The sequence below is a fragment of the Elephas maximus genome, chromosome 9 (genome assembly GCF_024166365.1).
Source record: "Elephas maximus indicus isolate mEleMax1 chromosome 9, mEleMax1 primary haplotype, whole genome shotgun sequence".
Classification (NCBI taxonomy): domain Eukaryota; kingdom Metazoa; phylum Chordata; class Mammalia; order Proboscidea; family Elephantidae; genus Elephas; species Elephas maximus.
In genome coordinates, this window is record NC_064827.1 from 105655585 (window position 1) to 105669372 (window position 13788).

Consider the following 13788-nt stretch of genomic DNA (forward strand, 5'->3'; position numbering starts at 1 on the left):
CTGGTGTTGGTTTCACTTAGTGCCCTGCCAGTTCCCTTCCACTGCGATGCTCACTTTTCCTTGAGTCCTATTTATTTGGCATCCATGGGTCTTTGCTTTGGACAACTGGTGCTCCTGTTTTGTTGACGCCCTAAGCCATGCTTACCTTGTTTATTGAGTAATCCATCCCTGGAAACAAGACAAGGATGCCCGCTGTCACCACTGCTGTTCAATATTGTACTGGAAGTCCTAGCCAGCGTAATTATGCAAGAAAAACAAATAAAAGGTATTCAAATGGGGAAGGAAGAAATAAACTGTTTTTTCAGATGACATGATCCTATATATAGAAAACCCCAAAAATTCCACAAGAAAACAACAAGAGCTAATAAATGAATCCAGCAAAGTAGTAGGGTATAAGATCAACACACAAAAATCAGTTGGGTTTCTAACAATGTAATTGTAAATTAAGGAAATAAATCTATTTGTAATAGCATTTAAAAGAATAAAATACCTAGGAATAAATTTAACCAGAGAAGTGAGTATCACTCTGCCATAAAGAAAAATGAAGTCCTGACACATGGTACCACATGGATGAACCCTGAAAACATTATACTGAGTGAAGTAAGTCAGTCACAAAAGGACAAATATTGTATGATTCCATTTACGTAAAATATTTAAAGTAGGCAAATATATAGAGATCAGATTTCATTAATAGTTACCAGGGACAGGAAAGAGAAGGAAAGGGGGGAGTCATTGCCTAGGAGGCACTGAGTTTTTGTTAAGAGTGATAGAAAAATTTGAAAACAGATAGTGGCAATGGTTGTACAACATGATGAATATGATTAATGTCACTGAATTAGTCATTTTCTAAAAATATTGAAACGGCAAATGTTTTGTTATATATATTTTTACCACAATAAAAAATAACAATCATTTTATAATAATTATTATGCCATTAACATTGGTGTACAAGTAACTGTTTGAGTCCCTGCTTTCAGTTCTTTTGGGTGTAGACCTAGGAGTGGAATTGCTGGCTCATATAGTACTTCTGGAGCCCTGGTGGTACAGTGGTTAAGAGCTCAGCTGCTAACCAAAAGGTTGGCAGTTTGAATCCACCAGTCGCTCCTTGGAAACCCTATGGGGCAATTCTACTCTGTCCTATAGGGTCACTATGAGTCAGAATTGAATCACAGCAATGGGTTAGGTTTTTGGTTTTTTATAGTAATTCTATATTTTATCTCGTGAGAAACTGTCAAACTGTTTTTCACAGAGGCTGTACCATTTTGCATTTCCACCAGCAACGAGTAAGGATTCCAATTCCTCCATATCTTGGCTACTATCTGTTGTTTTCTGTTTTCGTTTGTTTGTTTTAAAATCTTGTTTGTTGTAAAATCATAGCCATCCTTTTGTTGCTGTTCATTCGTTTTGAGTAGATTCCGAGTTGTTGCAACCCCATGCACGCAGAGTAGAACTGCCCCATAAGGTTTTCAAGGCTGTGACCTTCCGGAAGCACATCACCAGGCTGTTCTTCCAAGGTGCCTCTGAGTGGGTTTGAACTGCCAACCTCTTGACAAGTAGTCCAGAGCCACCCAGGGACTTCTAAAGTCATCCTAGTAGGGGTGAAGTACTATCTCATTGTGGTCTTTATTTGTATAAAGACCACAATTAGTCATTGTGGTCTTTATACAAAAAAAAAAAAATTTTTTTTTTTTTTTTTTAATGACTAATAAGTTGAGGATCTTTTCAAGTGCTTGTTGGCCATTTGTATATCCTCTTTGGTGAAATGCCTATTCAAGTCCTTTGCTCATTTTTGATTGGCCAGTTTATGTTCTGTTATTAATTCGTAGAACTTCTTTATATACTCTGGATATTGTTGTTGTTAGCTGCCATCAAGTCAACCCCTGACTCATGGTGACCCCATGTCTTACAGAGCAGAATTGCTCCATACAGTTTTTCTGTTGTTGTCTTAAGGTTCAAGGAAGCAGTTTGCCAGGCCCTTCTTCCTTGAGTGGCTGGGTGGGTTCAAATCACCAAACGTCAGGTTAGCAGTTGATTGCAAACTGCTTTTGCCATCCAGGCTCCTCATATTCTGGATATTAAAATCTTATCATTTAAATGGTTCGCAAATATTTTCTCCCATTCTTTACGTTGTCTCTTCACTGATAAAATACTCTGTGGCATAAAAGTTTTTATTCTTGATAAAATCCAATTTATCTACTTTGTCATTTGTTATTCCTGCTTATGGAGTCATGTCTAAGAACCCATTGTTGAAAAGTAGGCATTTCAGTACAATATGCTTTGTAACCACCTGAGAGCTTCAGCCTTTAGCAGTGTTTGAGAAGGACTTTCTACTTCAAAGATCATAAAATGAAAATTTCAATAAACAGACTTTTAAAATATTTATTGGTCTGACTGAGCTTCTAGAAGGTATATCAATTTAACCTTAAGTAAAAAAAAATAGTTTACAAAGGGACATACATTATGACTCAATTTTTGTAAAAAACAAAAGTCAACGTATGCATAGAAAAGGATTAATGGTGAGCAGTTATAAGGTATTGATGCTTTTTTTTCCTAAAATGTATTTTCTGCCACTATGTTTCTTATGTAATAAACAAAAGACAAACTTTTAGAACGTTTTCGCGTTGTTTCTGAAATCCTTAATTTTGTATATATTTTCTCTACCTACAACATTTTCCCAAACTCTGGAACTTAAATCCAGGCATTAAATGTCATTAAAGAAAATTTCTTAAATTAAATCTCAAAACATGCACCCTTTGTATACGGAGGAAGACAATAACCCAGAAGCGGAATGGAGAATAGCAGTTTCCACCGTTCTCACACGTTTTTCTCCATTTTATTAAACCTTTTTTATCCCCTGTAAATAACTCGTTTCTGGTGGTTTTGACAAAGGCTGGTGAAGAAACAGAACCCCTGAACTAGAGAAGACAGGAAAAGACGCATCACAAAATGCCAACCAGTCGGCACCCACCCAGTCCAGTCCCATTTTCTTCCCGGGATTTGGGTCTTGACAACTGATCACGTTTAGGAGACTGACTTGACCTTCTGCCCAGATTTTTCTAAAGCCCAGCTGCATCCCACCCTGAAATTGCGAGGAAAGGCGACTGCCCGCGGGCTCTGCATACTTCCATCCGGATTCATCTTTGCTTTGAATCAAACAAGAATGAACAGAGTTTACTCTTTCTCAGCCCTCTAGAATTGTTTGTTTTATCGTGGTAAAAACATATAAATCACACTCTAGAGCAAAAAGACACGGATGTGTTGCTGACATTTCTTTCAATAACTCGCCGAGCGCATTTATTGGTCATTAGTTCACCTGAGCCCACCGAGAAGGCGCCCGACCCCACCTCCCTGGTGAGCGGACTTCCAGCTCCAAAGCCGGGACTGAGCAGAGTCACGCGCCAGGGAGTCACGGAGCCCGGCGGCCCCGCCCAGAGGCCGGTGCAGCCAGTCGCGGGGCGCGAAGGCGGTGTGGGCGGGGCCGCCCGGGCCATAACCCCGAGCTTTAAAGGCTGAGCCCACTGCCCCCGACAACAGCCGCGGTTATCAGCGATTCCCATACCTGCTGGTGCTGACTGCGCCTGCGCCAGCCGCGGCCTCTACAGGTGAGCGCCCCGGCGGGGTCGTGGCTCGGCCTGGAGGAGGGGCCCCTGCGGGGACTCCGGCGAGGCGGCCGGCGGGACCCCGGGACGAGAGCGTCCGCCCGGCGCTGGCGAGGTCGGGTTCGGACTGCCCGCCAGCGCTGCCGGCCCTGGCTCGGGGGCCCGGGGCGGCCAAGACCACCTGGGCGGGTCCCAGAGCGAGCAGGGTCCCGCAGCCGGGCCGCGCTGTGCCCGGGCCGGGCAGGACTGAGCCGCTTGACCCCGCGCTCCGGGTGAGGGGCCGGCGCTTCCTGCGGCGCCGTCGACATCTTCTGGGAAGAAGCGGAGGGGCGGGGGCAGGCCTGGCACGGCCCCTCCCCAGCCCGCGACGCGTGGTGTGGGGCCCGGCCCGGGGCTTGGGCTCTGAGCCCGGACTCCCCCCGCTTGGCCGGGCGCTTGGGCGGCACAGACCCCAGTGTGGGAATGGCGGGAGCAGTGGGGGCACCCTTTCCCCACTTTTTGGGAAAGCACTACAGAAAGGTTTGTTTGAGAAGGGAGGCTGCAGCTGTCACAGTTCAGTCTGTTTGAGTTATCTGTCTCCTGTTCATTTGGGGGCTGAATCAGACACTTCCACTGTTAAGTCCTTGGCATGTATTTTTCTCCACCCAGGTCCTTACCCTTCTTCCACAACCTTTTCATAAATACTTGGGAAGATAATTTAAACGTTTTCACTCCTTCATGGTGGCTGTAACTTCTCGGGAGGGAATAAGATGGCTTTTAAAAATTGTTGGTTAATCAGATACTCATTTCTTTTCCCTTCTTAGGTTTCTGAAACATGAATCCTTCACTCTTTCTCACTACCCTTTGCTTGGGAATTGCCTCAGCTGCTCAAAAACATGATGAAAGTTTAGATGAGCAATGGTACCAGTGGAAGTCAATGTACAAGAAACCATATGCTGCGGTTGGTATCATCTGAAACTGTCCAAAGGAACCCCAGAGACAATGGTCCCTGCTTGTTGGGAGTTGGGAGCCAGATGGGAGCTTCTAGGGGCCAGCTCTTCCAAGGCTGAACTTCATGTGCCCATTCCTGAGTGTAGCGCGGCATGGACAGGTCCCTGCTGTGTCCCAGCAGGGAGGACAGCACTCAGAGGCACAGATCTGTCTTTGGCCGTGGTTTCTCTTCCATCTGCTGATCCACTTGGTGAGGAGGGTTGGGTTTTAAGGGGAATTAAAGACAATCTGTTATGTTTGCCTCTAGAATGAAGAAGACTGGAGGAGAGCAGTATGGGAGAAGAATATGAAGATGATTGAACAGCACAATCAGGAGTACAGCCAAGGAAAACATGGCTTCACCATGACCATGAATGCCTTTGGGGACATGGTGAGTGTGGCATTTATTGATTGCTTAATTCTGCTTTTTTTTTTTAATTCTGCACTTTATCTCCTCAGCACTTTAGCAAAATAACTCTCTTTCTTTTTCAACATTTCATTTACTTTTCTTTGAAGACCAATGAAGAATTCAGGCAGGTGATGAATGGCTTTCAAAACCAGAAACGTATCCAGGGGAAGCTGTTATATGAACCTGTCTTTGGTCATATCCCCAAATCTGTGGATTGGACTCAGAAAGGCTATGTGACTCCTGTGAAGGATCAGGTATGTCATGATTCAGACTCAGATCTATCTCGAATAGAAAAGCCAAAAAGGAAATGACCTCTTTGCTACTCAGCGGAGAGACATACAGTTCACTTTTTTTTCTTGAGAGAGTGTTCAAATGTATGGGATGTTGTCAGTCTTTCTGTTTGTCTCACAAACTGACAACTTTTAAAATTACCTTTTCAGGGTCAGTGTGGTTCTTGTTGGGCTTTTAGTGCAACTGGTGCCTTGGAAGGACAGATGTTCCGGAAAACTGGCAGACTTGTCTCACTCAGTGAGCAGAACCTGGTGGACTGCTCTCGACGTGAAGGCAATGAAGGCTGCAATGGTGGCCTGATGGATAATGCTTTCCAGTACATTAAAGACAACGGAGGCCTTGATTCAGAGGAATCCTATCCATATACTGCAATGGTACATGAAACTCCTTGTCTGTTTGTCATCCCAGCTCTTTGGAAAGTTGAACACTTTCAAGGATAAGACGCCGTATTCAGCATTCACATTTTAGATGGTAGAATCTGTATCTGCAGCTGTCAGGACTGTCACCATAAATTATTAGCCTTTGCATAGTTCTCTGATGAGACAGTTAACCTATAGCTAGCAGTTCTTCTGTGTAACATAAACAAAAAAAAGAGAAAGGGCAAACCAAATCCATTGCGTTGAGTTGATTCTGACTTATGAGGAAAAGTAGAACTTCCTCATAGGTTTCCAAGGACCAGCTGGTGGATCCAAACTGCCAACCTTTTGATTAGCAGCTGAGCTTTTAGCCACTGCGCCACCATGGAAAATAAATTTCTCCATAGGGAGAACAACAGCAATATTTGGGGGCCAGGTTGGACTTAGGGTAATGCACACCTCCCCTTTCACTAATTCCTTTCTAAAGGGATGTCATTGAGGAGACACCAGGTGAATTTTCGGTTTCAAACCAGCCAATGGCTATTTTATAACAAAATTGACTTGGAAATCATTAAGCTGCAGAGGCTACTTTATAACAAGTTTGACTTGGAAATCATTAAGCTGCAGACTGCTGAGTTTTCAGGTCCTACAGCTCATCCTCACCCAGAGATGGGTGGTAGTAATTGCCTCTCTCTCCCCTTTACCTATAAAAGGACAAGCAGGACTGTCGCTACAATCCCAAGTATTCGGCTGCCAATGACACTGGCTTCGTGGACATCCCTCCACAGGAGAAGGCACTGATGAAGGCAGTGGCAACAGTGGGCCCCATCTCTGTTGCTATTGACGCAGGCCATGAGTCCTTCCAGTTCTACAAATCAGGTAGGCAGCTTTCTTTTTATTCTAGAAATTAGGCAGAGCATTTGGAGAACCATCATCTTGTACCAGTGTGACTCTTTGGTATATAAAATTCAATGTATAATTTTGGGTGTGTATTTAATATTCGGTATGGGCTATTTTTGCATCTGATGTTTCCACTCGAAATTATCTTAAGCATAGTTCCGTAATAATTAGCAGTTCATAAATATTTTTTTAATGGCCAAATAATTTTATAGGTATAGCTTCATTTACTTTTTCTCCAGTTTTTGGACCTTTAAGGTTTTTCCTAAGATTTTTACTTCTGTGATTAAAACTGAAAACCCTTTGGCTCAAGTATTTTTGTGTTCTCTGTTTTTTCAAGTTCCCTGGGTGGTACAAGGAGCCCTGGTGGCACAGTGGTGAAATGCTCGGCTGCTAGCCGGAAGGTCAGCAGTTCAAACCCACCAGGCATTCCATGGGAGAAAGATTTTGCAGTCTGCTTCTGTAAAGATTTACAGCCTTGGAAACCCTGTGGGGCAGTTCTACTCTGTCTTATAGGGTCGCTATGAGTCAGAATCAACTTGATGGCAGTGGGTTTTGGTTTTTGGTCTGGGTGGTGCAAATGGATTGTGCTGGACTGCTAACCTTAAAGGTTGATGGTTGGAACCCACCCAGTGGTTGTGGAAAAAAGGTCTGGTAATCTGCTTCTGTAAAGATTCCAGCCAAAAAACCACAATGGAGCAGTTTTACTGGTAATATATAAATTTGTCGTGAGTCAGAATCAACTAGAGGACAACGGGGTGTTTTTGTTTTTTTGTGCAGTTTCATTAGAATGGCATTCTAGATGTAGAATGACAAGGTTTAAAGATTAGTTTTTTTAGATATTTGCAGAAAGGATTATGCTAATTAGTATTTGTGCTATAGTAGACAAGGGCCTGAATCCACATAACCTTAATAAAAATAAATCTCATTATGCCTCATGTGGAATTCTGACATTTCCCCGAACTTTGAGATGCCTCCCTTAATGAGTTGATAGGGTGGGTTACTGCCATGATCACTTGGAGCTTCCTACCCCAGCGCTGATTTCTCTTCCAGGAATTTATTACGATTCAAACTGCAGCAGCAAGGATCTGGACCACGGTGTTCTGGTGGTTGGCTATGGCTTTGAAGGAACAGACTCGGCTAACAATAGATATTGGCTTGTCAAGAACAGGTAACAAATGCCAGATATTATAATGCTTACATTTGAAATTGAAAAGGGAATTCTTGTTTGGAACCAGTATTGGGATACAAGTCCACAAGCCATTAAGCACAATTCCAAAATCTAGGACTCTTCCTTCCACTTAGGGTGAGCAGAGACATATTAGTGTCTGATTATGAGATCCTGTCCCTAGCTTATGACAGTATTAATATAACATTACATTTCTGAATTCTGAAAAACTAATCCTGAAAAGCACCTGCCCTAAGGGTTTTCGCTTTGTCTCTAAGTTGCAGTTCTGTGAAAGGTCAGTATTTGAGGTTGGGATATAGAAATTACATGCAGGTTTGAAACCAAAAAAATAAACACAGTTGCCATTGAGTCGATTCCGACTCATAGTGACCCCACCTGTGTCATAGTAGAACTGCTTCATAGGGCTTTCAAAGGCTGATTTTCTGGAAGTGATTACCCTGGGCAGGTTTGAACGACCATCCTTTTCGTTGGCTGCTGAGCACTTAACTGTTTGTGATGTCCGGGGACTCCAGTGCAGGTTTAGGACCCAAGAACTTATACAGAATGGACACCTGCCTCCTGATTCTCTAAATCAGAAAGATTTTCCAGAACATCCCAGGAAACCAGTGGCTTCTGACATACTAAATATTAGGTGTTATTGTTAATAAAACCAAAATGTACTTGATTCTTTGTATAAACAAGGAAGTCCTACTGTTCTTTCAGCTGGGGCACAGGTTGGGGCACAGATGGGTATATAAAGATGGCAAAAGACCGGAACAACCACTGTGGAATCGCCACGGCAGCCAGCTACCCCACGGTGTGACCTGATGCGCCTGGACAATGAAGGATCCAGGACGGCCTTTCCAAATAATGGATTTTCGTCTTAAAACTGACCAGCCCTTATTGTCTGGGATAAAACACTTGAATCCTTGAGGATCCAAGTTGTGATATGAATTCTGTGACATTTTTACACTGGTAAAATATTACCACTACTGTAATTACTGCTGTAAACAGTTTTGTAATATTGACTGGTTGCTTAAAGACTTTTGAATTTTCATTAAAAAAATGTATATAAAGTCTTACCTTTTTAAATAAAACTTACATTTCACGTGTAGAGGTGTGTTTCTTTGTTTTTATGCCTTAACTTTTCATGTAGGGGAAATGTCACTGGGCTATGAAGACGTAACTGAGTGTGCCAATGGCACACAGGGAGGAAGACGCTGGGTGGGCTCATTTCTAGTTATGAATAGGCAGACTTTTTTAGCTCCTTATTTGCTCTGTCTGATCTAACTCTTGAGTGGAAAAAATTTTCATAAATGATCTAGAAGGACCAAGCTAAATTGAAGGACCAAAGAAAAAGAAAATAGAAAATTAATTGGAAATTAAAAATTTAGTTGGAATGGACATATCTGTGATTCAGAGACTAGAAAACAGCCTTAGAGATCGTCTTCATCTGGCCCAGGATAATCATAACCCAGTCAGGTTACACGACCAAAGTCACAGTCGGTTTCTGGAGCATCTTCCGAATTGCTGGTAAAGACCATGCGGTTACATTGCAGTTGAGTAAGGAGCAGACACCAGTGGGTTGCTAGGGCCATTTGGTCATTGCTGGTAATGGCTGGAGAAGTAGGTTTAAGGTTTATAAGGGAAGAAGATAAGCTCCCACATGTGGGCTGGGATTCAAAAACTACTCTGGCTAAAGGTGGAAGAAGGTGAGAAGGACAAGAATGAAAGTCAGAAACTAAATTAGACCTTGCTACTTAATCCTTAAAAGTCCGTCAACTACTGAACCTACCCAGAGGCATCTTGGAAGAAAGAACCTGGTGATCTGCTTCTCAAAGGTCGGCCTTAAAAACTGCAGAACACATTTCTACTCTGACATCAATGGTGTTGCCAGAGAAGGAGCCAGTCCATAAGGATAAAGGGACGTCTTAGTAGAGACTGGCAAGTCGGAGCAGGGATGAGACTTTGTGTTTGGAGAAACTGTACAAGTAACGAGTTGAGATTTAGATGGGGCTGGATCCAGAGATGGGCTTTTAGGACACAGGGAGAACATTGAGGATGGCAGGGGGAATGACCGTCCTGGTTATCTGTTGTGTAAAATACACTACCCTAAAATTGAGCAGTTCCCAAAAAAAAAACATTATCTCTCACATTTCTTGACTTCAGCTGGACATCCAAGAGCTTTGCACATGACTGGTCGTAGATGTTGGTGTTGGTTACAAGTTCAGCTCAGGTGGTCGACCAGGTCACCAACATGTGGCCTTAAATGGCATGGTCTTCTCTCGGCGTAAAAGCTGGGTTCCAAAAGGGAACAAATCCAGCATAAGAAAAGTACTAAGAGGCCTCAGGGACAACTGCAGGACCTTTTATGATCTAACCTTAGGAGGCGCACTGGTTGAAGCACTGGGCTGCTAACCAAATTTTGGCAGTTCAAACCCACCAGAGACTCCTAGGGAGAAAGATGTGATAGTCAACTTCTGTAAAGATTACAGCCTTGGAAACTCCATGGGGCAGTTCTTTGTCCTGTAGGATCATTAGGACCAGGAATTGACTCAAGGGCAATGGGTATGTGTTTTTTTTTTTTTCTGTTTAGGTTTAGTCCAAAAATGAAACGTCTGCTGCTGAGTTCTATTGGGCAGGCAAGTCACCAAGGATAGTCAAGTTTAAGGGGAGGGACTTAGACTCCCTCTTGATTGGGGAGTGGCAAGGCCACATTGTAGAACAACACGTGGGATGGAAGATACCATCGTGGCCATCTTCAGAAGATAAAATCGGCCACATTCAGACTTGGAACTTTATCCAAGAAGGAACTCCTTTGTGACACATCTTTCTTCGCCACAGCAGGGCAGCTCAGAGTGCTGTCCACAGAATCCTGGAACTGCAGCCCGAGACTCCAAGGAAACTTGTAGGTGCTGAATTGAACGAAACTGTCAAGACCCCTCAGACGTCTAAACTATTATACAGACATTTGAGATTCGTGTAACTTTCAAAGACATTTATTTAACTTGTAAATGTTACAAACTGCATCTCTTCTCTAAAAGCTTTTTTAAAGAAATAGCTAAATAAACATGAAATAAATAGTGCTGAAAAAAATTAGCAGAAATATCTCATCTGAAGCATCATCTCCTCTGTCCCAGGCATCTTTTTTTTAATTGTGCTTTAAGTGAAAGTTTACAAACCAAGTCAGTCTTTCATACAGAAACTTATATACACCTTGCTATATGCTCCTTGGAAACCCTGGTGGCGTAGTGGTTAAGTGCTGTGGCTGCTAACCAAAAGGTCAGCAGTTCAAATCCAGTAGGTGTTTCTCGGAAACTATGGGGCAGTTCTTCTCTGCCCTATAGGGTCACTTTGAGTCGGAATCGACTCAGCTGCAGAGGGTTTGGTTTTTGGTTTTTTATGTACTCTTAGTTTCTCTCTCTCTTTTTTAATGAGACAGCACACTCCTTCCCTCCACTCTCTGTTTTCCTGTCCATTCGGCCAGCTTCTGACCCTCTCTGCCCTCTCATCTCTCTTCCAGACAGGAGCTGCCCACATAGTCTCATGTGTCTACTTGATGAAAGATGCTCACTCTTCACCAGTATCATTTTCTATCTCATCCAAAAAAAAAAAAAAAAAACCCACTGCCGTCAAGTCTATTCCGACTCATAGCGACCCTACAGGACGGAGTAGAACTGCCCCATAGAGTTTCCAAGGACCACCTAGTGGATTCAAACTGCCAACGCCACCAGAGCTTCCTTCTATCCCATAGTCTAGTCAAATCCCTATCTGAAGAGTTGGCTTTGGGAATGGTCCTTGTCTTGGGCCAACAGAAGGCCTGAGGACCCTGACCTCCAGGGTCCCTCTAGTCTCAGTCAGACCATTAAGTCTGGCTTTTTATGAGAATTCGAGGTCTGCATCCCACTGCTCTCCTGCTCTCTCAGGGGTTCTCTTTTGTGGCCCTGTCAGGGCAGTCATCAGTTGTAGTCAGGCACCATGTAGTTCTTCTGGTCTCAGACTGATGTAGTCTCTGGTTTATGTGGCCCTTTCGGTCTCTTGGGCTCATAATTTCCTTGTGTCTTTGGTGTTCTTCATTCTCCTTTACTCCAGGTGGGTTGAGACCCATCGATGCATCTTAGATGGCCGTTCACCATCGTTTAAGACCTCAGACGCCACTCTCCAAGGTGGGATGCAGAATGCTTTCTTTACAGATTTTATTATGCCAATTGACTTAGATGTCCCCTGAAACCATGGTCCCCAAACCCCCGCCCCTGCTACACTGGACTTCGAAGCATTCAGTTTACTCAGGAAACTTCTTTGCTTTTGGTTTAGTCCAGCTGTGCTGAGCTCGCCTGTACTGTGTGGTGTCTTTCCCTTCACCTAAAATTGTTCTTATCTACTATCTAATTAGTGAAAAGCCCTCTCCCTCCCTCCCCACTCTCTTAACCATCAAAGAATATTTTCTTCTTTGTTTAAACTATTTCTCGAGTTCTTAAAATAGTGCTCTAATACAGTATTTGTCCTTTTGAAATTCACTAATTTCACTCAGCATAATGCCTTCAGATTCCTCCATGTTATGAAATGTTTCACAGATTCATCATTGTTCTTTACTGATATGTAGTGTTCCATTGTGTGAATATACCATAATTTATTTATCCATTCATCCATCGAAGGGTACCTTGGTTGCTTCCATCTTTTTGCTATTGTAAACAGTGCTGCAATGAACATGGATGTGCATATACCTGTTTGTGTAAAGGCTCTTATTTCTCTAGGATATATTCCAAGAGTGGGACTGCTGGATCGTATGGTAGTTCTATTTCTAGCTTTTTAAGGAAGCGCCAAATTGATTTCCAAAGTGTACCATTTTACATTCCCACCAGCAGCGTAGAAGTGTTCCAGTCTCTCCACAACCTCTCCAACATTGGTTATTTTGTGTTTTTTGGTTTAATGTCAGCCTTGTTGGAGTGGGAAACCCTGGAGACTAGTGGTCTAGTGCTATGGCTGCTAATCAAGAGGTCAGCAGTTCAGATCCGCCAGGCGCTCCTTGGAAACTCTATGGGGCAGTTTTACTCTGTCCTGTAGAGTCACTATGAGTCAGAATCGACTCGATGGCAGTGGGTTTGGGTTTTGCGTTTTGTTGGAGTGAGATGGAATCTCACTGTAGTTTTGATTTGGATTTCTCTAATGGCTAATGATTGTGAGCATTTCCTCATCTATCTGTTAGCTACCCGAATTTCTTCTTTAGTGAAGTGCCTGTTCATATCCTTTGCCTGGTTTTTAATTGGGTTGTCTTTTGGTTGTTGAGATTTTGCAGTATCATGTAGATTTTAGAGATCAGACGCTGATTGGAAATGTCATAGCTAAGAACTTTTTCCCAGTCTGTGGGTAACCTTTTTATTCTTTTTTTGTAGTCTTTGGATGAGTATAAGTATTCGATTTTTAGAAGCTCCCAGTTATCTAGTTTTTCTTCTGCATTGTGAGTACTGTTTTGTATACTGTTTATGCCATGTATTAGGGCTCCTAGCATTGTCCCTATTTTTCTTCCATGATCTTTATCGTTTTAGTTTTTATATTTAGGTCTTTGATCCATTTTGAGTTAGTTTTTGTGCATGGTGGGAGGTATGGGTCTTGTTTCATTTTTTTTGCAGATGGATATCCAGTTATTCCAGCACCATTTGTTAAAGAGACTGTCTATTTCCCCATTTAACTGACTTTGGGCCTTTGTCAAATACCACCGGCTCATATGTGGATGGATTTATGCCTAGATTCTCAATTTTGTTCCATTGGTCTGTGTATCTGTTTTTGTATCAGTACCAGGCTATTTTGACTACTGTGGTGGTATAATAGGTTCTAAAATCAGGTAGAGTGAGGCCTCGCACTCTGTTCTTCTTTTTCAGTAGTGCTTTACTTATCCGGGGCCTCTTTCCCTTCCATATGAAGTTGGTGATTTGGAATTTGGATCAGAATTGCATTGTATCTATATATGGCTTTTGGTAGAATAGACATTTTTACAATGTTAAGCCTTCCTATCCATGAGCAAGGTGTATTTTTCCTCTTATGTAGGTCTCCTTTGGTTTCTTGCAGTAGTGTCTTGTAGTTTTCTTTGTATATGTCTGG

The 13788-nt window shown here is 42.8% G+C and overlaps 1 protein-coding gene across 3 annotated transcripts in view; it reads left to right on the top strand.

The window, feature by feature from the left end:
- CTSL (cathepsin L) overlaps positions 1–8803 on the top strand; it is a 69504-nt gene extending 60701 nt beyond the window's left edge. For 2 of the 3 annotated variants that reach the window (XM_049895915.1, XM_049895914.1), the window contains 4 exons: positions 5517–5642; positions 6338–6503; positions 7575–7692; positions 8413–8803. In XM_049895915.1, coding sequence (XP_049751872.1) covers positions 5517–5642; positions 6338–6503; positions 7575–7692; positions 8413–8512 — 510 coding nt within the window. In that variant the 3' untranslated portion in view covers positions 8513–8803. Of the gene's footprint in view, positions 1–3496; positions 3603–4402; positions 4540–4836; positions 4960–5084; positions 5232–5417; positions 5643–6337; positions 6504–7574; positions 7693–8412 lie in introns of those variants that run through there. The other variant, XM_049895911.1, reaches the window with a different exon arrangement.
- Positions 8804–13788: the final 4985 nt, after the last annotated feature.